This window comes from Heterodontus francisci, chromosome 11 (genome assembly GCF_036365525.1).
Source record: "Heterodontus francisci isolate sHetFra1 chromosome 11, sHetFra1.hap1, whole genome shotgun sequence".
NCBI lineage: Eukaryota > Metazoa > Chordata > Chondrichthyes > Heterodontiformes > Heterodontidae > Heterodontus > Heterodontus francisci.
This window is the reverse complement of record NC_090381.1, coordinates 115,294,260-115,320,850: the sequence shown is the minus strand read 5'-3', so window position 1 is coordinate 115,320,850 and position 26,591 is coordinate 115,294,260. Positions and strand designations below refer to the sequence as shown.

The 26,591-nt window shown below is 48.3% G+C and overlaps 1 protein-coding gene across 1 annotated transcript in view; it reads right to left on the bottom strand.

Moving 5' to 3' along the window:
• The window catches only part of LOC137375090 (solute carrier family 7 member 14-like), a 75,840-nt gene that overhangs the window by 4,570 nt on the left and 44,679 nt on the right, over positions 1-26,591 (bottom strand). The window contains 8 exon segments of the mRNA XM_068041718.1: positions 2,806-2,908; positions 2,910-3,041; positions 3,043-3,105; positions 3,107-3,562; positions 3,564-3,593; positions 3,595-3,660; positions 3,662-3,689; positions 9,349-9,557. Of these exon segments, the coding sequence (XP_067897819.1) occupies positions 2,806-2,908; positions 2,910-3,041; positions 3,043-3,105; positions 3,107-3,562; positions 3,564-3,593; positions 3,595-3,660; positions 3,662-3,689; positions 9,349-9,557 (1,087 nt within the window).

The window sequence follows — 26,591 nt, the reverse complement described above, 5'->3', positions numbered from 1 at the left end:
TGGAGGGATGGAGGTAGGGGGGTGGAGAAGGGGTGGTGGGTGAAAGAGGGGGAGGGATGGGGTGGGTGAAGAGGGAGAGGTGAAAATGGAGAGGGGGGGAGGTGGTGGGGAGAGCGAGGGAGGGGTGGGGGAGAGCAGGGAGGGGGTGGAGAGGTGGGGGGAGGGGTGGGGGCGAGGGGGGAGAGCGGGGAGGGGGTGGGGAGAGAGGGAGCATGCCAAATGCAGGGACCAGACAGTTGCAATGCCTGAAGTACTGTGGAGAAGTAGGGGGAGAAAAGCAACTGGATTGGGCATCCGCAGCTGGAGGGAACGGCTTGAATGGAGAGGGCCCGGGATGCGAGAGGCCGTAGAGAGAGCCGCGGGGAGCGAGCGGCCCGAAGACGTTGGTGTCGCCGGGTCCAGGGACTGGCCCGGTAAGTCTTTTGCTGTTGTGCTTACGGCGCATGCACAGAAAAAGGCACTCCTCTTCTCGTTCCGCTGCTCCCCCCTCCCCCCCCCCCACCCCCACTCTCCCCCACCCCCGCCCTCCCCCCCCCCACTCTCTCCCCTCACCCCCAGTCCTCCCCCCACCCCCCCCTCCCTCTCCCCTTCCTCCCCTTTCCCTCCCCTCCTCCCCCCCGCTCTCCCCCCCTCCCCCAGTTCTCCCCCCCTTTCCCCCAGCTCTCCCCCCCCTTCCCCCAGCTCTCTCCCCCACTTCCCCCAGCTCTCTCCCCCACTTCCCCCAGCTCTCTCACCCCACTTCCCCCAGTTCTCCCCCTTCCCCCAGCTCTCCCCCCCCTTCCCCCAGCTCTCCCCCCCTTCCCCCAGCTCTCTCCCCCACTTCCCCCCAGCTCTCTCCCCCACTTCCCCCAGCTCTCTCCCCCACTTCCCCCAGCTCTCTCCCCCACTTCCCCCAGCTCTCCCCCCCTTCCCCCAGCTCTCTCCCCCCACTTCCCCCCAGCTCTCCTCCCCCACTTCCCCCAGCTCTCTCCCCCACTTCCCCCAGCCTCCCTCCCCCCCTTCCCCCAGCTCTCCCCCCCCTTCCCCCCAGCTCTCCCCCCCTCCCTCTTTTCGAAACCCCTCCCTCTTTCCCCCCCCTCCTTCTTTACCCCCCCTCCCTCCCTCTTTCCCCCCCTCCCCCGTCACCCGTCACCCGCTGCTCTCCCCGCGCTGGTCCCTCCCCGCCCCCCGCGCTGCTCTCCCCCGGCCCGCTCCACTCTCTCACTCCGGCCATTGTATGCTGCCACGTGTTTGTTAGGTTCATCTGCGTGATTCTTTGAGCAGCGCCATCTTTAGTCCTGGCAAGCTGCTACAGTCGCAGGCTGTGACGTTTTTGTGGCACATGCTGTATTTGCGCATGTGCCAAAAAACAGCACCACCTACCGATCGCGTTGTCAACAAATGCAGTCATTCTTATAAGCCTCTTTTCAGGCCTCAAATGGTGACATGCACAGAGTGTCTTCAGTCCCTCCTCCACAGGTAGCTCACCTGTTTTAAACTGATGAATGTCAGGCCATTTGCCTCATCATCAGAGGTTAAGATTACGTCCCACGGGGTGGATGAGGGCAGAGTTGGAGGGGGCAGGGGGGTGCTGCTGGTGCTGTGAGGGGAGCGATAGTGAATACTGTGAAGTTGGGGGAACACTCCTGCTCTTCCAGACTGCATAGCAATGATATTTGAATTTTTTGTTTTTGTTGCCTTACTTTGGCCATTGACGAATGCCAAGCACAGCGGGACGTTGAATCATTGCAACTCAATATCCCTGAGGGGCTTAAATCGGACCTTAGGCCCCCTTAGTGGCATGCATAACGGCCTATTGCCTGTTAGGCAGCTTCCAGGGGATGCTTGAAAAAATACCCCCAACCCAAGATCGGGGTAGAAGTCTTTAGGCATGGGATATTTGCCCTTAAAACTAGCTCACGTTATGTTCACTTTACATCCAAAAAAGAGCCACAACAAGGTCTAATTTTTCCAAGCCACTGCTGATATTGATCACTCCTAGGTCTGCTATAGGACCAGTTTAGCTGCACCTTGTCCTCTCCCCCAAGGAAAGTGCATGAGTCCTTAACGTCAGAAGATCACCCTCACTGCAACAATGTAGCGTTTGTGTTTGCCACACTACCTATCCTTATGACCTCTGCTGGTGAAATTGGTATATTTGTGCCACATTTTGTGTACTTTTTTTTTGTAAGTGTTTCCATGGGACCATTGAACCTCTGGAGTTTACAGAATAGAATGAGGCCATTTGGCCCATTGTACCTGTCCCAGCTCTTTGCCAGAGGAATCCAAAAACTAATCTCCCTACCCCTGCTCTCCAAGATCTCTGCTTAAAATGTTTGTCCACTTGTCGCCAGAAGATGTCTTACTGCCGTAACCCACACAACCCCCCCACTTCCCCCCACAGGGCAAAGCACTCCAAGCTCCAAAAACCCTCGGTGTAAAGAAATATCTCCTCACCTTTCTCCTCATTCTCTTACTGGCTAATTTTCACAAAGGACTGATCTGAGAGTGACCCATAAAAGTGTATTTAGGATGCAGCAGTGAGAAACCCATCAGTCTGAGTGGGGAATCACCCAAAGGATGTTGTGGGAACCCAATCATTAATCTTCCACTGTTCCAATTACAATTGAGAGGGCAATTGTCCCTCAACTCAGTGGGAGCTCTCCATTCAAGTGTAAATTTGTTTTCAATTTCAAACAACACCAATTGATTCATAGTCAGGGGCTTATTCAAAGGTGAAAATAGAACATGTGGCCCAATTCAGCATCAACAAAGTACTCCAATTTAAACATGATCAACCAAAGCATTTAATCCACACTTACCCACAAAAACACCAGACTGCAAAGCGGATCCACGTTATACTGGAGAGCTTCAACATGAGGTACATATTCACCAACATGGCAAACGCAGGCACAAAGGGAACGCAGGGGTGCCATATATGGCAACTTTTTGGGGTTTTCGGGCTGCTGTATGATCACAAAGACCAGTGAACAGATTAGCAGAGCCATCAGAATGATCAGGAGGATGGCCCACCAGCTCTGATTGTAGATGTACTCCTCTCCCGAAGATGGCGAAGGAGCAGAAGACAAAGATCAAGACAAAGAGCAGCATCACACAGGTGGTGACCCGTGCGTCCAGTGACGGTGGTGGGACGATCCATCTTGCTGGGCAGGCCAAGCCGAATCCTCATGGTATAATACCGAGGTCCAATCAGCTTCTTGAGCTTTATTAAGTAGATATTCTCAGACTCATCTGCCTCTATTCCTGTGCTCATATCCACGGTGCCATAGTTAGGATGGTTCATGCTATAAGTGGACTTGTCTGGTTTTCCAATCAACATCTCGTTATCTCCCAAAGAGGGCAGATTCTTAGCTCCGCATGTATTCTTCCCAAGGCCAGTGTAGTCTTCACCCTCGCTCATTGGGGAGAACGGGCCCTCTTTCTCACACTCAGCCAGTACCCCTTCCTTCTTCTTTGTGCCTTCCTCCGACAAGAACTTCACAAAGCCGTCTATGTCACTCTCAGGCTGGTAGCGCAGGAGCAGGACACACACTGACACCAGAGTGTAGGCCAGGAGAGTCCCCAATGGACATCATTTCAATAAGGTCCCGTAGGACTGACCAGTAGGGAGAGAAGACCCGCCAGGAATCCCGAAACAATGCAGGCCACAACTGGGGTCTCCCGTGTAGTTACTGACATGGGCAAAAAACCTAGACAAACCATAACCATAAACATTACAGCACAGTCATAGGACTATATAGAGTTCACAACTTTGAAACAGGCCCTTTGGCCCAACCAGTCTATGCCTGTGTTTATGTTGCATATGAGCCTCCTCCCAACCTTCTTTATCTCACCCTATTAGCATATGCTGCTATTTCTTTCTCCCTCATGTACTTATCTAAGTTTCCCCTTAAGTTCATCTCAACTACTCCATGCAATTTTTCATCAACAACTTGCATATATAATACAGTTATTGCAGTTAAATCTCCCAAGGTGCTTCACAGCAGTGTTGTCAAACATAACTTGACACTGAACCACATAAGGAAATATTAGGACTGGTTACCAAAAGCTTGGTCAAAGGATTAGGTATTAAGGAGGAGCATCTTGAAGGAGGAGTGAGGTACAGAAGCAGAGAGGTTTGTGGAGGGAATTCCAGAGTTTAGGTCCTCAACAGTGGAAGGCACGGCCACCAATAATGGAGTGATGAAAATTGGGGGTGTTCAAGAGGCCAGAATTAGAGAAGCGCAGATATCTCAGAAGGTTGTGGGGCTAGAGGAGATTACAGAGATAGGGAGGGGCAAGGCCATGGAGGGATTTGAAAAACAAGGATGAGAATTTCAAAATCGAGGCTTTGCCGGGTCAGGAGCACAGGGTGACGGGTGGTCGGGACTTGGTGCGAATTAGAATAGGAGCGGAAGATTTTTTTGTTGAGCTGAAGTTTACATCATCAAGGATGTAAAAATGTCCAACTGTCCATGTTGAACTGCACCCATTTTGCAAATGACCCACAGGTCATAATAGGTTGATCCATTTAAAGGAGATACTGAATTATTCACAACCTCTCAATGTTCTCACTGTAAATATGTATAGGCTTGGATTTCCTCTCAGTTGGCCTCTCTGTTACTGTGTTTCTCAAGGGAAGTTAGAGATGGGCAATATAAAAAAGAGCTACTTATACCCAGATCTGGGGTACACATTTTGTCTGAGACCTTCCCCTGACATGATGTCGTGAAGTGCTGCTCAATGATGTCACATCCTCGAGGGCACAGTCTCGGTTCATGGTGTCACTGGAGTGGCAACAGATCATAGAATATTCCAGTAAAGAAAAAGGCCATTCAATCCCATCGACTGTGCTGTTATTTTCCTGAAAATTCTATAGACTCTGGTGCAGTTCCTACAGATTGGAGGGTGGCAAATGTATCTCCACTATTTAAAAAGGAGGGAGAGAAAAAACAGGGAACTACAGACCAGTTAGCCTTACATCAATAGTGGGGAAAATGCTAGAGTCTATTATAAAGGATGTGCTAGCAGAACACCTAGAAAGCAGAAACAGGATTGGGCAAAGTCAGCATGGGTTCATGAAAGGGAAGTCATGCTTAACAAATCTACTGGGAGTTTTTTGAGGATGTAACTAGTGGAATAGATAAGGGAGAACCAGTGAATGTGGTGTATTTGGATTTTCAGAAGGCTTTTGATAAGGTCCCACATAAGAGGTTAGTGTGCAAAATTAAAGCACATGGAATTGGGGGCAATATACTGCCATGGATTGGGAATTGGTTGACAGACAGGAAACAGAGAATAGGAATAAAAGTGTTTTTTTCTGGGTGGCAGGCAGTGACTAGTGGGGTACCACAGGGATCAGTGCTTGGGCCCCAGTTATTCACAATATATATTAATGACTTGTGTGAGGGAACTAAATGTAACATTTCCAAGTTTGCAGATGACCTCAAGCCTGGGGAGAAATGTGTGCTGTGAGGAGGATGCAAAGAGGCTCTAATGTGTTTTGGACAAGTTGGGTGAGTGGGAAAATGCATGGCAGATGCAGTATAATGTGGATAAATGTGAGGTTATCCACTTTGGTTGTAAAAACAGAAAGGCAGATTATTATCTGAATGGTGATAGATTGGGAAAGCAGGAGGTGCAATGAGACCTGGGTGTCCTTGTACACCAGTCGCTGAAAACAAGCATTCAGGTGCAGCAAGCAATTAGGAAGGTGAATGGTATTTTGACCTTCATTGCGGGATGATTTGAGTACAGGAGCAAGGATGTCTTACTGCAGTTATACAGGGCCTTGGTGAGACCACATCTGGAGTATTGTGTGCAGTTTTAGTCTCCTTATCTGAGGAAGGATGTTCTTGCCTTGGAGTGCTGATTTCTGGGATGGCAGGATTGGCATATGAGGAGAGATTGGGACGACTAGGCCTATATTCACTAGAGTTCAGAAGAATGAGAGGGATCTCATAGAAACCTATAAAATTCTAACAGGAGTAGACAGGCTAGATGCAGAGAGGATGTTCCTAATGGCTGGGGAGTCCAGAACTAGGGGTCACAGTCTCAGGACACAGGGTATGCCATTTAGAACCAAGATGAGGAGAAATTTCTTCACTCAGAGGGTGGTGAACCTATGGAATTCTCTACCGCAGAAGGCAGAGGAGGCCAAGTCATTAAATATATTCAAGAACGAGATAGATATATTTTTTAATGCCAAAGGGATCAAGGGATATGAGGAGAAAGTGGGAGCATGGTACTGAATTAGACAATCAGCCATGATCTTTTTTGAATGGCGGAGCAGGCCCGAAGGGCCGAATGTCCTACTCCTGCTCCTATTTTCCATGCTTCTATATGAATGACATGGTCTAATCCCCCTCCCTCTGTGTAAGCAACCATCTTAGTCCAATTTAAAAGTATTTATGGACTCTATCAACGGGCACCTGAGATGTGCCCACAGTGGCACAACCACCTGCCGAGAATATCACAGCTGTACTGCGGGAGGACACCTTGGAGGGGTCGTGCAGCGAGGCAATATGGGTGGAGCTCAGGAATAGGAAGGGTGCAGCCACAATGTTGGGGGTTTACTACAGGCCTCCCAACAGCCAGCGGGAGGTAGAGGAGCAGATATGTAGCCAGATTTTGGAAAGATGTAAAGGTAACAGGGTTGTAGTGGTGGGCGATTTTAACTTCCCCTATATTGACTGGGACTCACTTAGTGCTAGGGGCTTGGATGGGGCAGAATTTGTAAGGAGCATCCAGGAGAGCTTCTTGAAACAATATGTAGATAGTCCAACTAGGGAAGGGGCCGTAATGGACCTGGTATTGGGGAATGAGCCCGGCCAAGTGATCGCAGTCTCAGGAGGGGAGCATTTCGAGAACAGTGACCATAATTCCGTAAGTTTTGAGGTACTTGTGGATAAGAATAAGAGTAGTCCTCGGGTGAAGGTGCTAAATTGGAGGAAGGCTAATTGTAAAAATATTCGGCAGGAACTGAAGAATTTAGATTGGGGGCGGCTGTTTGAGGGTAAATCAACATCTGACATGTGGGAGTCTTTCAAACGTCAGCTGATTAGAATCCAGGACCTGCATGTTCCTGTAAAGAATGACAAGTTTGGCAAGTTTCGGGAACCTTGGATAACGAGGGATATTGTGAGCCTAGTCAAAAGTAAAAAGGAAGCATTCGTAAGGGCGTGAAGGCTGGGAACAGACGAAGCCCTTGAGAAATATAAAGACAGTGGGAAGGAACTTAAGCAAGGAGTCAGGAGGGCTAAAAGGAGTCATGAAAAGTCATTGGCAAACAGGATTAAGGAGAATCCCAAGGCTTTTTATACATATATAAAGAGCAAGAGGGTAACCAGGGAAAGGGCTGGCCCACTCAAGGACAGAGGAGGGAATCTATGTGTGGAGCCAGAGGAAATGGGTGAGGTACTAAATGAATACTTTGCATCAGTATTCAACAAAGAGAAGAACTTGGTGGATGATGAGTCTAGGGAAGGGAGTGCAGATAGTCTCAGTCATCTCATTATCAAAAAGGAGGAGGTGTTGGGTGTCTTGCAAAGCATTAAGGTAGATAAGTCCCCAGGGTCTGATGGCATCCACCCCAGAATACTGAGGGAGGCAAGGGAAGAAATTGTTGGGGCCTTGATAGAAATCTTTGTATCCTCATTGGCTACAGGTGAGATCCCAGAGGACTGGAGAATAGCCAATGTTGTTCCTTTGTTTAAGAAGGGTAGCAAGGAGAATCCAGGAAATTATAGACCAGTGAGCCTTACGTCAGTGGTAGGGAAATTATTAGAGAAGATTCTTCGGGACAGGATTTACTCCCATTTGGAAACAAATGAACATATTAGCGAGAGGCAGCATAGTTTTGTGAAGAGGAGGTCGTGTCTCACTAACTTGATTGAGTTTTTTGAGGAAGTGATGAGGATGATTGATGAAGGAAGGGCAGTGGATGTTATCTATATGGACTTCAGTAAAGCCTTTGACAAGGTCCCTCATGGCAGACTGGTACAAAAGGTGAAGTCACACGGGATCAGAGGTGAGCTGGCAAGATGGATACAGAACTGGCTCGGTCATAGAAGACAGAGGGTAGCAGTGGAAGGGTGCTTTTCTGAATGGAGGGATGTGACAAGTGGTGTTCCGCAGGGATCAGTGCTGGGACCTTTGCTGTTTGTAGTATATATAAATGAATTGGAGGAAAATGTAGCTGGTCTGATTAGTAAGTTTGCGGACGACACAAAGGTTGGTGGAGTTGCGGATAGTGATGAGGATTGTCAGAGGATACAGCAAGATATAGATCGGTTGGAGACTTGGGCGGAGAAATGGCAGATGGAGTTTAATCCAGACAGATGTGAGGTAATGCATTTTGGAAGATCCAATACAGGTGGGAAGTATACAGTAAATGGCAGAACCCTTAGGAGTATTGGCAGGCAGAGAGATCTGGGCATACAGGTCCACAGATCACTGAAAGTGGCAATGCAGGTGGATAAGGTAGTCAAGAAGGCATACGGCATGCTTGCCTTCATCGGTCGGGGCATAGAGAATAAAAATGGGCAAGTCATGCTGCAGCCGTACAGAACCTGAGTTAGGCCACACTTAGAATATTGCGTGCAATTCTGGTCGCCACACTACCAGAAGGACGTGGAAGCTTTGGAGAGGGTACAGAAGAGGTTTACCAGGATGTTGCCTGGTCTGGAGGGCATTAGCTATGAGGAGATATTGGATAAACTCGGATTGTTTTCACTGGAATGACGGAGGTGGAGGGGCGACATGATAGAGGTTTACAAAGTTATGAGTGGCATGGACAGTGTGGATAGTCAGAAGCTTTTTCCCAGGGTGGAAGAGTCAGTTACTAGGGGACATAGGTTTAAGGTGAGAGGGGCAAAGTTTAGAGGGGATGTGCGAGGCAGGTTCTTTACACAGAGGGTGGTGAGTGCCTGGAACTTGCTGCCGGGGGAGGTGGTGGAAGCAGGTATGACAGCAACGTTTAAGAGGCATCTTGACAAATGCATGAATAGGATGGGAATAGAGGGATACGGTCCCCGGAAGTGCAGAAGGTTTTAGTTTAGACAGGCGTCAAGATCGGCGCAGGCTTGGAGGGCTAAATGGTCTGTTCCTGTGCTGTTTTGTTCTTTGTTCAGCAGAGAAGGTTCCTTGTGGGAGAATCCTGGCTGTTTCACCAGGATCTCAAAGGCCGGTGGACAATTGGGCCCAATATGTTTGCCCGTGGTACAATAAGCTGAAACTAGGAGAGAGCTGATGTGCCAGAGGGAAGAACAATAGCTCTCTCCTCATCCCCGACTGGAAGAAATCACAAAACCATTTCCCTTCACAGTTACAATCTCCCGGACCACAAAAAGTGTGAAGAGAGACACCGACCTGAAGAGTAGACCGTCGTCAGCCATGGCGTAAATCACCCTGGGCATCGGGAAGAGGGAGCCGAGCAGACTGACCGTCAATCCCGCCACAGACCCAATAGCAACAATGTACTTGGCCACGTGGAATCCGTGCAGCACAAACATCTCCATGAGTGGAGATTCTGTGTCGATGGCATAGTAAGGCACCATCAGTGTCAGGATAATACTGACCTAGTGAAGGAAGAAGAGACCCATAACACTGTCAGTAATACAGAAGGAGTAACACTTCCCAACATGCACAGAATTAAGTATTGCAGGCAGGCTCTGAACCAACACAGCCTAGTGACCGCCTACAAAGCAATTGAGGAACTCACTTAACAGCTGGCAGTGAGGAGATGGATGTCAGAACATCATTCTCTTTTTGACAGGTCGATAGTACATAGTATTTATAGCATAGAAGCAGGCCATTCAGCCCAACTGGTCCAGACCTGTTTCATGTGCCTCCTGCCACTCTACTTTATCTAATCCCATCAAAATATATTCTATTACTTTTTCCCTCATGTGTTTATCTAGCTTCCTCTTAAATGCATCTCTGTTATTCACCTCAACTACTCCATGTGGTAGTGAGTTCCACATTGTCACCACTCTCTGGGTAAAGAAACTTCTCCTGAATTCCCTATTGCATGGGTTCTAACCCCTGGTTTCGCGGCCCTCTCGGGTCAGCGTGAATGTCTCAAGGGGTCCACTAAACATAACCAGAGAATGTGTCGAAAAAAAAGACATGATAATCAGAAACGGAGTGGGACAAATGGCCAAGATGTTTTGTCAATTAAGGGAATCCATCCAGTGAGAGTGAATCAGAGGCAGGGTCTGTGTTCACACAGGTTTTGGTTGAAGTCTAGAAAGAGAAAGAAAGAGAGAGAGAGCGAGAGAGCAAGCAGATCCATGTGAGGCAGCAGCAGGACTTGATGTTGAGGTAGGGAGTGAGTAGGTGAACAGCACTGAGAATCAGTGCCAGAGAGAGAGTGAGTAGGTCATCATTTAAAGCTTCATCTCTTTTTCCCCAGTGACATAATTATTTGCATCAAATCAGTTGGCAAAATTCTCAATGTATCCATGTTTTCTTCGTGCTTCTGACTTCCCCTTAGTTCCACCTTGTTCATGATTTCACTCTCCTTGCCACCTCTGCACCTCCTCCCCCACTCACCTCCACCACTCCCCACACCCACCTCCCCCGCTCCCCCACCTCCACCACTCCCCCACCTCCACCACTCCCCCACACCCACATCCCCCACTCCCCCACCTCCCCACTCCCCCACACCCACCTCCCCCACTCCCCCACCTCCCCACTCCCCCACACCCACCTCCCACACACCCACCTCCCCCACTCCCCCACCTCCACCACTCCCCCACTCCCACCACTCCCCCACACCCCCACCTCCACCACTCCCCCACACCCCCATCCCCCACTCCCCCACCTCCACCACTCCCCCACACACCCACCTCCCCACTCCCCCACCTCCCCCACTCCCCCATACCCACCTCCCCCACTCCCCCACCTCCCCCATTCCCCCACCTCCACCGCTCCCCCACACCCACCTCCCCCACTCCCCCACACCCACCACTCCTCCACACCCACCTCCCCCACTCCCCCATACCCACCTCCCCCACTCCCACCACTCCCCCACTCCCCCACACCCACCTCCCCCACTCCCCCACCTCCACCGCTCCCCCACACCCACCTCCCCCACTCCCCCACCTCCACCACTCCCCCACTCCCACCACTCCCCCACTCCCCCACACCCACCTCCCCCACTCCCCCACCTCCACCACTCCTCCACACCCACCTCCCCCACTCCCCCATACCCACCTCCCCCACTCCCACCACTCCCCCACTCCCCCACACACACCTCCCCCACTCCCCCACCTCCACCGCTCCCCCACACCCACCTCCCCCGCTCCCCCACCTCCACCACTCCCCCACTCCCACCACTCCCCCACTCCCCCACACCCACCTCCCGCACTCCCCCACCTCCACCACTCCCCCACTCCCACCACTCCCCTCCCCGACACCCACCTTCCCCACTCCCCCACCTCCGCCACTCCCCCACACCCACCTCCCCCACTCCCCCACCTCCACCACTCCCACCACTCCCCCACTCCCCCACACTCACCTCCCCCACTCCCCCACCTCCACCACTCCCCCACACCCACCTCCCCCACTCCCCCACCTCCACCACTCCCCCACTCCCACCACTCCCCTCCCCGACACCCACCTTCCCCACTCCCCCACCTCCACCGCTCCCCCACACCCACCTCCCCCACTCCCCCACCTCCACCACTCCCCCACTCCCACCACTCCCCCACTCCCCCACACCCACCTCCCCCACTCCCCCACCTCCACCACTCCCCCACTCCCACCACTCCCCTCCCCGACACCCACCTTCCCCACTCCCCCACCTCTGCCACTCCCCCACATCCACCTCCCCCACTCCCCCACCTCCACCACTCCCCCACACCCACCTCCCCCACTCCCCCACCTCCACCACTCCCACCACTCCCCCACTCCCCCACACTCACCTCCCCCACTCCCCCACCTCCACCACTCCCCCACACCCACCTCCCCCACTCCCCCACCTCCACCACTCCCCCACACCCACCTCCCACACACCCACCTCCCCCACTCCCCCACCTCCACCACTCCCCCACTCCCACCACTCCCCCACTCCCCCACACGCACCTCCCACACTCCCCCACCGCCCCACCCACCTCCCCCACTCCCACCACTCCCCCACTCCCCCACACCCACCTCCCCCACTCCCACTCCCCCTCACCCACATCCCCCATTCCCCCATACCCCAGCCACTGCCATTGAGGTGCTGTACCTTAGGGAATTAGAATTTTATCCTGACGATAATTATACAGTATATGCAATTTTTTCAAAAAAAATGCTTGCTTAGGATACAAAGCACTTAAAAATTGGAAGGATAATAATATGAGATTCTCTGGTCTCCGTTCAGTTGGAGTGTGGAGCAAAGCAAGAATCTCAGCCCAAGAAATGGGAAGACCAGAGAATAACAGTCAACCTATAAGCAAAACAAAAAGTAATAAATATCTGTTAAATTCTATAACTAATTTTTATACAGAAAGAAATACTTGTCATGTGTTACATGCGGGTCCATTATAACATGGGAGGTGGGGGCCTCAGAAGCAAAAACGTTGAGAGCCCCTGCCCTATGATTTATTAGTGACTATCTTATATCCATGGCTCCCAGTTTTGGTCTTTTAACATCGAGGTTATCGTCCAGTATTCACAACCACTAGGGCTAACATACTCATCCACGATCCATAATATAGCATATGGCATTAAATCAGGAAGCATTCTGCACAGCAAGAGTAGTGGAAATCTGGAACTCTCCCCCCCAAAAGGCTGTTGGTGCTTGTGGGGCAAGGTGGGGCAGAGCAGGTGGGGTGTCAACAGAAATCTTCGACACTGCAATTGATAGATTTTTAGTCCCGATCAATGACCTGCCATCAGAACTAGAGATGAATAACCGGAAAAATCTTCTCTACATCTACCCTATCAAATTTTTTCTTATTCTTTCACGGGACGTGGCATCACTGGCAAGGCCAGCATTTGCTTCCATCCCTAATTGCCCTTGACAACTGAATGACTTGCTAGGACATTTCAGAGGGCAATCAAGAGCCAACCACATTGCTGTGGGTCTGGAGTCACATGTAGGCCAGACCAGGTAAGGATGCCAGATTTCCTTCCCTAAAAGCCATGAGTGAACCAGATGGGTTTTTATGATAACTGATGATAGTTTCATGGCACCATTACTGAGACTAGCTTTTAATTCCAAATTTTTAAAAATATATTACATTTAAATTCCACCAGCTGCCTTGGTGGGATTTGATCCTGTGTTCCTAGGGCATTAGCCTGGGCCTTTGGATTAGTGGTTCAGTGACATTACCACTACACCACTGTCACCCCCTTGATCTTTGAAGACCTCTATCAGGTCACCCCTCAGTCTTCTATTTTCTAGAAAAAGAACCCCAGCCTGTTCAATCTTTCCTGATGGTTGTCACTTTTCAGTTCTGGCATCATTTTGGTAAATCCTTTTTACACCAGATACTTTCTTCTTCTTCTTTGGCCTCCTTGTCTCGAGAGACAATGGGTAAGCGCCTGGAGGTGGTCAGTGTTTTGTGAAGCAGCGCCTGGAGTGGCTATAAAGGCTAATTCTAGAGAGACAGACTCTTCCACAGGCGCTGCAGATAAAATTGGTTGTCAGGGCTGTTACACAGTTGGCTCTCCACTTGTGCTTCTGTCTTTTTTCCTGCCAACTGCTAAGTCTCTTTGATTCGTCACTCTTTAGCCCCGCCTTTATGGCTGTCCGCCAGCTCTGGTGATCACTGGCAACTCACTCCCACGACTTGTGGTCAATATCACAGGGCTTCATGCCGTTGGGTGGAGCACTACCTAGAACTGTACTCCAGGGAAATGTCACTGATACTGCCCTTAATGAAGCCCAGTCTCTGCCAGTCATGGATGAGCTGGACGAACAGCCAACAAAATCGGAACTCAGTGATGCCATTGATTCTCTAGCCAGTGGAAAAGCTCCTGGAAAGGACAGCATTACCCCTGAAATAATCAAGAGTGCCAAGCCTGCTATACTGTCAGCACTCCATGAACTGCTTTGCCTGTGCTGGGACGAGGGTGCAGTACCAGAGGACATGCGCGATGCCAATATCATCACCCTCTATAAGAACAAGGGTGACTGCGGTGACTGCAACAACTACCGTGGAATTTCCCTGCTCAGCATAGTGGGGAAAGTCTTCGCTCGAGTCGTTTTAAACAGACTCCAGAAGCTGGCTGAGTGTGTCTACCCTGAGGCACAGTGCGGCTTTCGAGCAGAGAGATCCACCATTGACATGCTGTTCTCCCTTCGCCAGCTACAGGAGAAATGCTGCAAACAACAGATACCCCTCTACGTTGCTTTCATAGATCTCACCAAAGCCTTTGACCTCGTCAGTAAATGTGGTCTCTTCAGACTACTAGCAAAGATCGGATGTCCACCAAAGCTACTAAGTATTGTCACCTCATTCCATGACAATATGAAAGGCACAATTCAACATAGCGGTGCCTCATCAGACCATATACTTTACAGTGTATCAAATAGTGTGTAGACTGGTATTCTACATAAGAACAGGAGGAGGCCACCAAGCCCCTCGAGCCTGTTCCACGGTTCAATTAGATCAAGGCTGATCTGTATCCCAACTCTATTTACCCACCTTTACTCCATCATCCCTTGATACCCTTACCTAATGAAAATCTCTCAGCAAAAGCAAAATACTGCTGATGCTGGAAATCTGAAAATCAAAACAGAAAATGCTGGAAACACTCAGCAGGTCAGGCTGCAGACAGAAGGTGCTAGTAATGACCGGAGCTGCATTCGCTTAAAAGTTGTTCATCTCTGTCATCTTCTAGTTCTGATGACAGATCATTGATCTGGAACGAAAATCTATCAATCGCAGTGTTGAAGATTCCGATTGACCCCCAACATCCACAGTCTTTCGGGGGAGATGGTTCCAGATTTTCACTGCCCTTTGTGTGCAGAATGCTGCCTGATTTAGTGCCATTATAGATCATGGAACGCCTCATGGTTGTGAGTACTGGACAATAACCTAGATGTTAAAATGTCAAATCATGCTTTTGGCATTTGTGTCCTAGATCATGACATAGGTTAATTGGTAACTTGGCTCATTTTCTGTGTGGGATCTTGCTGTTCTAAAATGATTTGGCACTTTTTCTGCATTATAACAGTGACCACACTTCAAAATACATCATTGGGTGCACGGGGAACGGTAGCAAAGTGATAATGGACTGGTAATCCAGTAGGCTTGACACACTGTTCCAGAGACATAAGTTCAAATCACTCAACCTAGGTACTGGAAATGACAAAGGTACATCCCACCCAGCTAACTCTGCAATGTCCTCCACACTAACAGCTGGGGTCTTGTGCCAAAATTTGGAAAGCTGTCCCATAGACTAGTCAAGCAACAGCCTGATGTAGTTATACTCACCAAATCCTACCTCAGAGGAGGTTTATTAGATTGATACCTGGAATGAGCAGGTTGTCTTATGAGGAAAGGTTGGACAGACTGGGATTGTTTTCATTGGAGTTTAGAAGAGTGAGGGGAGAATTGCTTGAAGTTTCTAAGATTCTGAACAATTTAGACAGGGTGGATGTGGAGAGGATGTTTCCTCTTGTGTGTGAGTCCAGAACTAGGGGGCACTGTTTTAAAATTAGGGGTCACCCTTTCAGGACAGAGATGAGGAGAATTTTTTTCTCTCAGAAGAAGGTGCTAAAGGCCTGCTCGGGTCTGCAAAAAAAAACCCGACCCGAGCCTGACAGAACCACATCTGACCCCACCCGACCCGGCCATCAGGTAACTTACCTTCCGTTTTTCACTTTCTTGCTGATCTGCACAAGTTTAAAATAACTGTAACAAAACCACCTTTCCATGCCAAAAATTTAAAATTAACATTGGAGCCACTTACCTGTGATAGAGTGTGTCCGACCCAGCCGGACCCGAGCCCGAATGCTGGACCCGGCAGTGCAACCCGACCCGACCCAAACCCGACACATGTCGTCGGGTCCCGTCAGGTTCGGGTCGAGTAGCAGGCCTTTAGAAGGTGCAATTTTGGAAATCTCTGTCTCAGGATATTTTTATTGAAAAGTTATACGGCGGATGCAGATAGTTTCTTGTTAAGCAAGGGAATCAAGTGTTATTGGGGGTAGATGGGAGTGTGGAATTTGAAACACAAAAAGATCAAACATGATCTTATTGAATGGCGGAGCAGGTTCCAGGGATCGAATGGCCTACTTCTGTTCCTATCTTGTATGTTCGTATGTATGTTCGTACGTACAGGCAATGACTCAGACTCCTCCATCACCATTCAGAGGTGGGGGAATCATAGAAGGTTTATGGCAAAGAAAGAGGCCACTTGGCCCATCATGTCTGCGCTGCCGGATGAGTAGTATAGAATCAGGAGGGAGTAGCTCTGGGAATCCTCAAATTGACATTAATAACATTAATAAGGGACAAGATCAATACATTAGTGAGAGAGGATCTTCGATCAAATCAGCAAGATGTAGAATCAGTTTGGGTGGAGCTAAGAAACAGCAAGGAGTGGCAAGCATTGGTGGGAGTTGTTTATTGGCCACCAAACTGTATTGGTAATGTTGGGCACGGTATAAATCAAGAAATTAGAGCTGCATGTAGCATGGGCAATCCAATAATAATGGGAGACTTCAATTTACATACAGATTGGGTAAACCTAATTCGCACTAATGCTGTAGAGGATGAATTCCTGGAGTGTGTACAAGATGGATTTCTGGAGCAGTATGTTGAAGAACAAACTAGGGTTATTTTAGATTTAGCATTATGCAATGAGAAAGGACTAATTAATAACCTTGCTGTAAAGGTGCCATTAGTTTAGTTTAGTTTAGTTTAGAGATACAGCACTGAAACAGGCCCTTCGGCCCACCTAGTCTGTGCCGACCATCAACCACCCATTTATACTAATCCTACACTGATCCCATATTCCTACCACATCCCCACCTGTCCCTACATTTCCCTACCACCTCTGCACAGGCAGTACCCAGAACTGAACCCGGGTCGCTGGAGCTGTGAGGCTGTGGTGCTAACCACTGTGCCGCCCATCTTGGAAGATGACCACCAATGCATCCAATATTTCTAGGGCCACTTCCTTAAGTACTCTGGGATGCAGAGTATCGGCCTTCAATCCCATCAATTTCCCCAACTCCATTTCTCTACTAATACTGATTTCCTTCAGTTCCTCCCTCTCCCTAAGCCCTGTGTTCACCAACATTTCTGGTATGATATTTTATTTAGAGATACAGCACTGAAACAGGCCCTTCGGCCCACCGAGTCTATGCCGACCATCAACCACCCATTTATACTAATCCTACACTGATCCCATATTCCTACCACATCCCCACCTGTCCCTACATTTCCCTACCACCTGCCTATACTAGGGGCATTAGGAAATAGTGATCACAATATGACAGAATTCTACATGAAGTTTGAAAGAGATATAGTTTATTCTGACACCAGGATCTTAAATCTGAACAAAGGAAACTATGAACGTATGAGGGGTAAGTTGGCCATGGTGGATTGGAAAATACATTAAAAGATTTTACAGTAGACAGGCAATGGTTAGTATTTAAAGAAGTATTACATGGTTTACAACAAATATATATTCCTCTAAGACACAAACTCAACAGGGAGGGTGAACTGTGGTGTGGTGAACAAAAGAAGTTAAGGATTGCAGACGGAGACAGGAGATTTTGTGGTGGAGAATGCGGAAATGGCAGAGAAACTGAACAATTACTTTGTGTCTGTTTGCACAAAGGAAGACACAGAAAATCTCCCAGAAAAACTAGGGAACCAAGGGACTTGTAAAAATAAAGAACTGAAAGTAATTAGTATCAATAAAAAGATATTACTTGAAAAATTGTTAGAATCTTTTATAAAGGAAAATACTTGGAAAATAGTGATATGATTGGACAGAGTCAACACGGATTTGTGAAAGGGAAATTACATTTGACAAACCTGTTGGAGTTTTTTGAGGATATTACTTGTAGTATAGATAAAGGAGAACCAGTGGATGTGGTGTATTTGGATTTTCAGAAGGCTTTTGATAAGGTCCCACACAGGTTAGCAAACAAAATTAGAGCACATGGGATTGGGGCAATTTACTGCAATGGATTGAGAATCAGTTAACAGACAGAAAGTAGAGAGTAGGAATAAATGGGTCATTCTCAGGATGGCAGGCTGTTAGTAGTGGAGTACTGCAAGGATCAGTGCTTGGACCACAGCTGTTCACAATCTATATCAATGATATGGATATGGAACCAATTGTAATATTTCCAAATTTGCAGATGATACAAAACTAGGAAGGAATGTAAGTTGTGAGGAGGATGCAAGGAGGCTTCAAGAGGACTTGGACAGGCTAAGTGAATGGGCAAGAACATGGTAGATGGAATATAGTGTGAATAAATGTGAAGTGATCCACTTTGGTAGAAAAAACAGAAATGCAGAGAGGTTGGGAAGTGTTGATGTCCAAAGACACCTGGCTGTCCTTGTTCATGAATCACTAAAAGCTAGTATGCAGGTGCAGCAAGCAATTAAAAAGGCAAATTGTATGTTGGCCTTCATTGCAAGGGGATTTGAGTACAGGAGTAAAGATGTATTGCTTCCATTGAGACCACACCTGGAGTATTGTGTACAGATTTGGTCTCCTTATCTAAAGAAGGCCATACTTGCCATAGAGGGAGAGCAATGGAGGTTCACCAGACTAATCCCTGGGATGGCAGGCTTGTCTTATGATGAGAGATTGCAGAAACTGGGCCTATATTCTCTCGCGTTTTGAAGAATTAGAGGTGATCTCATTGAAACTTACAAAATTCTTACAGGACGTGACTGGGTAGTTGTAGATAGGATGTTTCCTCTGGCTTGTGAGTCCAGAACAAGGGGACACAGTCTCAGAATAAGGGATAGGCCATTTAAGCCTGGGATGAGGAGGAAATTCTTTACTCAGAGGGTGGTGAATCTGTGGAATTCTGTACCCCAGAAGGCTGTGGAACCTCAATCATTGATCATGTTCATAGATTTTTAAATACTAACATCAAGAGATATGGGGATAGTGGGGAAAAATGGCGTAGAGGTAGATGATCAGTCATGATCTGTTTGAATGGCGGAACAGGTTCGATGGGCTGAATGGCCTACTCCTACTCCTATTTCCTATGAACCTATGATCGTATGTCTCCAGACCCCATGAGGTCTCATGATATCAGACCAAACATGGGCAAGGAAACCCCCTGCTGATTACCACCTATTGCCCTTCTTAGCAGAAGAATCAGTGTTCCTCTATGTCGAACACCACTTGGAAGAAGCACTGAGGGTAATAAGGACACAGAATGCACTCTAGGTGGGGGGACTTCAATGTGGTAGCCCACGATTGTCGAAAATGGCCACATCCTGAAGGACATATCTGTCAGAATGGGCTGGAGGCAGGTGGTGAGTGAACCAACAAGAGGGGGAAAAGCCTACTTGACCTCATCCTCACCAATCGACCTGTCGTAGATACATCTGTCCATGACAGTATTGGTAGGAGTGACCACAGTACAGTCCTTCTGAAGACAAAGTCCTGTCCTCACATGGAGGATGCACTCTTATCGTGTTGTGTGGCACTACCACTGTGCTAAATGGGAGAGATTCAGAACACATCTAGAAGCTCAAAACTGGACATCCATGAGGTGCTTTGGGCCATCAGCAGCAGCAGGACTGTATTCGACTACCGTCTGTAACCTCATGACCCAGCATGTCCCTCACTCTACAATAACCATCAACCCTGCTTCAATGAAGAGTGCAGGAGGGCATGCCAGGAGCAGTACCAGGCATACCTAACAATGAGGTGCCAACCTGGGGAAGCTACAACACAAGACTACATGCATGATAAACAGCAGAAGCAGCATGCTATAGACAAAGCTAACCGATCCCTCAACCAACGGATCAGATCTAAGCTCTGCAGTCCTTCCACATCCAGTCATGAATGGTGGTGAACAATAACTGACAGGAGGAGGAGGAGGCTCCACAATTATCCCCATCCTCACTGATGGGGGAGCCCAGCATATCAGTGCAAAAGACAAGGCTGAAGCATTTGCAACAATCTTCAGCCAGATGTGCCGAGTGGATAGTTCATCTTGGCCTCCTCCTGAAATCCCCAACACCTCAGATGCCAGTTTCAGGCAATTTGATTCACTCCATGTGATATCAAGAAACAGCTGAAGGCACTGGATACTGTAAAGGCTACGTGTCCTGACCACATCCCAGCTGTAGTACTGAAGATGTGCTCCAGAACTAGCCAGGCCACTAACCAAGCAGTTCCAGTACAGCTACAATACTACCCAACAATGTGGAAAATTGCCCAGGGATGTCCAGTCCACAAAAAGCAGGACAAATCCAAGCCAGTCAATTACCGTTCCATCAGTCTACTCTCAATAATCAGCAAAATGATGAAAGGGGTCATCGACAGTGCTTATGAAGCAGCACTTAGTCAGCAATAACCTGTTCACCAATGCTCAGTTTGGGTTCTCCGTATTTACAGCGTTCATTCTTTTTTACATTTTTGACAGGGCCACCTAGCTCCAAACCTCATTACAGCCTTGGTCCAAACAGAATAAGAGAGATGAATTCCAGAGGCGAGGTGAGACTAACTGCCCGTGACATCGAGGCAGAATTTGACCGACAGTAGCATCAAGGAGTCCTAGCAAAATTGAAGTCGATTGGAATCATGGGGAAAACTCTAGATTGGTTAGAGTCATACCCAGCACAAAGAAAAATGGTTGTGGCGGTTGGAGGCCAATAATCTCAGTCCCACGACATCATTGCAGGAGTTCCTCAGGGTAGTGTCCTAGGCCCAACTATCTTCAGCTGCTTCATCGATGACCTTCCCTCCATCATAAGGTCAGAAGTGGGGATGTTCGTTGATGACTGTACAATTTTCAGTACCATTCACAACTCCTCACATACTGAAGCAGTTCGTGCCCACTGGCAGCAAGACCCAGACAACATTTAGGCTTGGGCTGATAATTGGCAATTAACATTCACACCACACAAGTGCCAGGCAATGACCATCTCCAACAAGAGAAAGTCTAACCATCTCCCCTTGTAGTTCAATGGCATTATCATCAGTGAATTCCCCACCATCAATAACCAGGGGGTTACCAATGACCAGGAACTTAACTGCACCAGCCACATAAATACAGTGGCTACAAGAGCCAGTCAGAGACTGGGAATCCTGCAGTGAGTAACTCACCACCTGACTCCTCAATGCCTGTCCACCATCGACAAGACACAAGTCAGGAGTGCATTTTAAATTTGTTCATGGGATTTGGGCATCGCTGGCTGAGCTAGCATTTATTGCCTATCCCTAATTGCCCTTGAGAAGGTGGTGAGCTGCCTTCTTGAACCGCTGCAGTCCTTGGGGTGTAAGTACACCCACAGTGTGATGGAATTGTTATGACCAGATGAGGCAGGGGTCTCAGGCTCCCTTCTCGGTCCCTTTCCTGGTTTGGCCATAACAGGGTTTAACTTTTAAAACACAGTGTTTTTTTAGATTCCCCTCAGTGAGTCCTTGCTCACTGCTCTCTAATTGTAATTGTAAAGGAATCAACCAGACAGGTTTTCTCAGGTTTAAACAAGAAAGGTGTAAGTTTATTAACGTTAAAACTCTAACTCAGTTAAAGCAACTAAAATTACGCAAGGCAACCACGCTATCATGTATACGCGATAAACATACACACAAATAGATACAGAAGAGGAGAAAGAATTAAATGGGGAAGGTTTGAAGTAGTAGATGGAATTCAGTTACTGGTTTTTGGATTGGATGTAAAGTCTTTGGTTGAAGTTAAGTTTTGCAGTTTTTGTTGGGGCCCAGTGCACTTTTTCAAACTTGTTTTGCTGGTACCAGAAAGCTGCAGGGGTCTTCTGTCTTGAGGTTTAAGTTACTTCCATGGGTCCCTCGAGCTTTGCTTGAGAGACAGAGAGAGAGGAAGAGCTTGCTGCTCTTTGATATTCAAAAGCAGTCTGTCTCAAAACTTTTCTGTCAGCATAATTCAATCAAATTCCAGGTTGGCCCCCAGGTTAGTCATGCGACAAGCTTTTTGTTTGAGACAGCATCGCCTGCGAGGTTTGTTGATTCTTCAAAGCTTACTAGACACACTTAGTGTGGGGGTGGAATGCTGGTTCTTATACAGACAATGAGTCTCAATGTCTTTTGATCATTATTATTGACAAAACTGATCTGGCTAATTGAATCAGGGAGTAATTCCATTGTCTCTCTGTGCAACTGTCTCTGAGATTTGGCAGGTGTGGTTTCCATCACAGAATACTGTCCACATACCTGGATGAGTGCAGCTCCAACAACACTCAAGAAGCTAGACACCATCCAGGACAAAGCAGCCCGCTTGATTGGCACCCCATCCACTACCTTAAACATTTACTCCCTCCACCACTGATACCGTGGCAGCAGTGTGTACCATCTACAAGATGCACTACAGCAACTTGCCAAGACTCCTTTGACAGCATCTTCCAAACCTGTGATCTTTACCACAGAGAAGGAAAAGGGCAGAAGACACATGCGAACACCACCACCTGCAAGTTCTCCTCCAAGTCACATACCATCCTGACTTGGAACTATATCACTGCTTCTTCACTGTTGCTGGGTCAAAAACCTCAACACCCTGTCTGATAATGTATTATACACATTGACCACCCTTTGGATGAACACAATTGACCTTACTTCCTTCTTACTCAGAGTTTACTCATTTTTAATTTCTCTCCTTGGTCTTAATGTTGATTAAACAAGTTTCCTGACTCCTTTTAAATTAGTAATTACAGTATGTATTTTTAATGCAAGCTGTTATATTAGGGCTTATCCCAATCTGTTTAATGGTTTGACGTTAGATCTATATTCAGATATCTCTGTTACCACTGTTTGTCTGTCACACTATCCCATCTGCTTGCATATTGCTGGAGGGACTCCTGGCAACAGTTCAAGTGGAGCATATTGCTGTAAAGTGCAGTGTGAATTCTGAAATAGATGCAATGGAACATTTAACAGACTAGCCAGGGAGGCTCTAGGCCAGATATCAGCTGTATTATTCACTTCTGTGTCTCAGTTTCCTGCTTCATTCATCGCTCTTTCGGTTGGATATTCAACTAGCAATGCTGTAAACAGACACAGGCTATGCCAGGGGTGGTATGGCTCACATCAAAGGCTCAATATTATAGTGCCAACCCCAACCAACAGGCCAGCAAGGTCCCAAGCTCAATCCTGGTCTGTGTTCACTGACCTTGGAGGAGAAATGGGCTGCAGTGGATTCAGTGGACTGAGATTAGAAAGGTGCAAACCAGTCAGGGATGCCATGCCTGATCACTATTTGGTGACTTTGGTTGCAAAGCACATTACTTACAAAATTTTAACAGAACTGGACAGACTAGACGCAGGAAGGATGTTCCCGATGGCGGGGGACTCCAGGACCAGGGGTCACCGTCTAAGGATAAGGGGTGAGCCATTTAGGGCTGAGATGAGGAGAGATTTCTTCACCTAGAGAGTGGTGAACCTGTGGAATTCTCTACCACAGAAAGCAGTTGAGGCCAAATCATTAAATATATTCAAGAAAGAGTTAGATATAGTTCTTAGGGCTAATGGGATCAAGGGATATGGGGAGAAAGCGGGAACAGGGCACTGAGTTTGGATGATCAGCCATGATCATATTGAATGGCGGTGCAGGCTCGAAGGGCCGAATGGCCTACTCCTGCTCCTATTTTTCTATGTTTCTACATGCTAAAGCTTGCATGTGATGCCACCAATGGTCAAATCGACTGCTCACACTGTCTCTGCTGACACATGAAGACGAGTGTGAGGAAACACAAGGCACTTGTATGAATTTTTGCATGAAATATACTTGCATACAGTGGCTGCTGTGCAGAAAAGCCTGGAGCTGCCCCTTAAGGAATGGGAGGGAGTGGGTAGTGAAATCAGGAAGCAATTTTTGATCACAAAGGTTAGTGGAAATCTGAAAATTTCTCCCCCAAAAGGCTGTGGATCGTGGGGTCAATAGAAATTTTTAAGACTAACAGAGAATTATTTTTTTTTTGAATCGAGGGATATGGAGGAAAGGCGGGTAAATGGAGTTAAGATACACAACGGCCCTGATATAACCAAATGGTGGAACAGGGTCGAGGGGCTGAATGGATTACTCCTGTTCCTATTATAGGACTGGATTTTGTTCAGCTCCTAACATCAGGTTCCGTAGCAGGAGGATCGGAGTGGCAGTGGCCTACCACGAAGCCTGGCGCTGGGATTGTTGGGGCTGATCTTCCTAGCGGCAGGGAAGCTCTGTGGTGGGCACTCTGCCACTGTCCGATGCAACTATGCTTTGAATATTGCAATTACCTGTTTGCACACATTTAAACTGAATTACCCACGATCTTACCTGGAGTTCCAGATCTTCAGTGCGATGGGGGGCACTCACACGCCTTCATTTTCCCATCCAGGGAAAGCTGGTGCCACCAAGGTAGGGAAGGGGCGAGTTCAGCATTTGTAGTGTAGAGGTAGGCGGGGGGCATGGGGTGAACTCTGAAATTTTAGCATGGGGGGGTGGGGGGGGTGAGGGGTGAACTGTGTACTTGGTGCAATTGGGGGTGGGGAAAGGGGTCAACTCTGTGACTTTTGTGTAGTTGGGGTATGGGGGGGGGGGTGGCTAAATATCTACTTTCAGTGTAGTTGGTGGGGGGGGGGGTGGTGGAATGGAGGGAACTCTGCATTCCCTACACAGGGCTGCAAGCCCTTTCAAAATGGCACCAGCACCTGCGCAGAGACATTTGAGGCCATTCATGGCATCGCTGAGGTCGCCCCTACCACATGACTGGGGGGGGGGGGGGGGTGGGGGGTGTGGTGGGAGCGGCCGGCTTGCATATTCTAATGAGCCGCAGGCTCCAGATTGCAGCGGCGTGGCAGTGCAGAGCCCATGTATGCCAGCCGCAAAACAAAATCCAGCCCATAGTGTAAAGGAAATGTGATTCTTCTTCTGGGGACAGAGATGAACTACAAAGCAGTACAAAGTAATATTTATAGTATTTACAGCACAGAAAGAAGCCATTCAGCCCATCAGGTCCATGCTAGTGTTTATGCTGTTCATGACCTCCTCCCACTCTTCTTCCTCTCACCCCAGCAACATATCCTTCTATTTCTCTCTCTCCCTCGTGTGTTTATCCAGCTTCCCCTTAAATACAGCTTATGCTTTTTGCCTCAAACATTCCATGTGGGTTGCAAGTTCCACATTCCAACCACTCACTGGGAAAAGAGGTTGCTCCTGAATTCCCTAGTGAATGTATTACAGACTGGCCCCTGGTTCTGCAATGTAGAAACATCTTTACTTTTAGCCTATCAAGCTCCCTTCATAGACTGGAAGACCTCTATCTGGTCATCCCTCAAGCCTTCTCTTCTCTTTAATAGGGAAAACTGCTGACAGTTTCCTGAATGGTCCATGTCACCACATGACAGACCAGGCAAACATTTGGGACCAGGTTTTTGAGGCTCGGTGTGGGTGGGATCAGAGGCGAGTGGGCCCGGGATTTCCTGCCGCCAGACGGCGTGTAGGTTGCTGGCACAGGTCCGACACAGCCATTTTGAAAGCGGCTGGGTCAGTGGTGGGGCGGGGGGTGGGGGGTTGCTGGTGGCGATGGTGAGGGGGTGCGGGGTAATGGCTACCTGCTTACAAACGGCAGGTAGCTAATATAGATAATAAACTCCTCTCCTGGGCTGACCATAATTTTCCAGTTGCCACGCAGGCCCTGTGCGGTGGCCAAAACATGGCCGGTGTTTCAGTCGCCTTTTTAAATCCCATCCTCACAGCTGGCCCTCCAGCCTCGGGACACTGCCCGCTGTCCTCAATTAGAGCACACCCTCTGGCTACTAATTGGCCTGAGGGGGTCGACCTCTGACGCAGTGTGGGGTCGGGACGCAGAAGTTCTTTTGATGTCGTCTTCCTGACTCCAGAAGGAAAATCCAGCCCTTGAGTTCTCAAGTAATTACATATTTTTCCCTTCAGGACAATAGAGTTGTGGAGCACTTTTATCCTCCCCCTTTTTCTTCCTCTCACTGTCTCCCCAAGCTTCTGTTACTTCTTAACTTACCTAACGTCATTTATTCCTTTTAACCATTTTGTGCATTATCGGCCCTGGCCCATCTGCTGAGCTGCTCAACAACAAAATGAGTGACCTTTCCTCTCCTGACTGTTCCTGGAGTAAAGTATTAGAGAAACATAGGAGCAGGAGTAGGCCATTCAGCCCATTGAACCTGCCCCACCATTCAATATGATCATGGCCGATCTTCCAGTTCAATGCCTTTTTCCCACACCATCCTCATAGCTCCTTATGTAATTTGTATTTAGAAATCTGTCAATCTCTGCTTTAAACATACTCAATGACTGAGCTTCCACAGCCCTCTGGGGTAGAGAATTCCAAAGATTCACAACCCTCTGAGGTGGCACAGTGGCGCAGTGGTTAGCACCACAGCTCCAGTGACCCGGGGTCAGTTCTGGGTACTGCCTGTGCGGAATTTGCAAGTTCTCCCTGTGACTGCGTGGGTTTCCGCCGGTGCTCTGG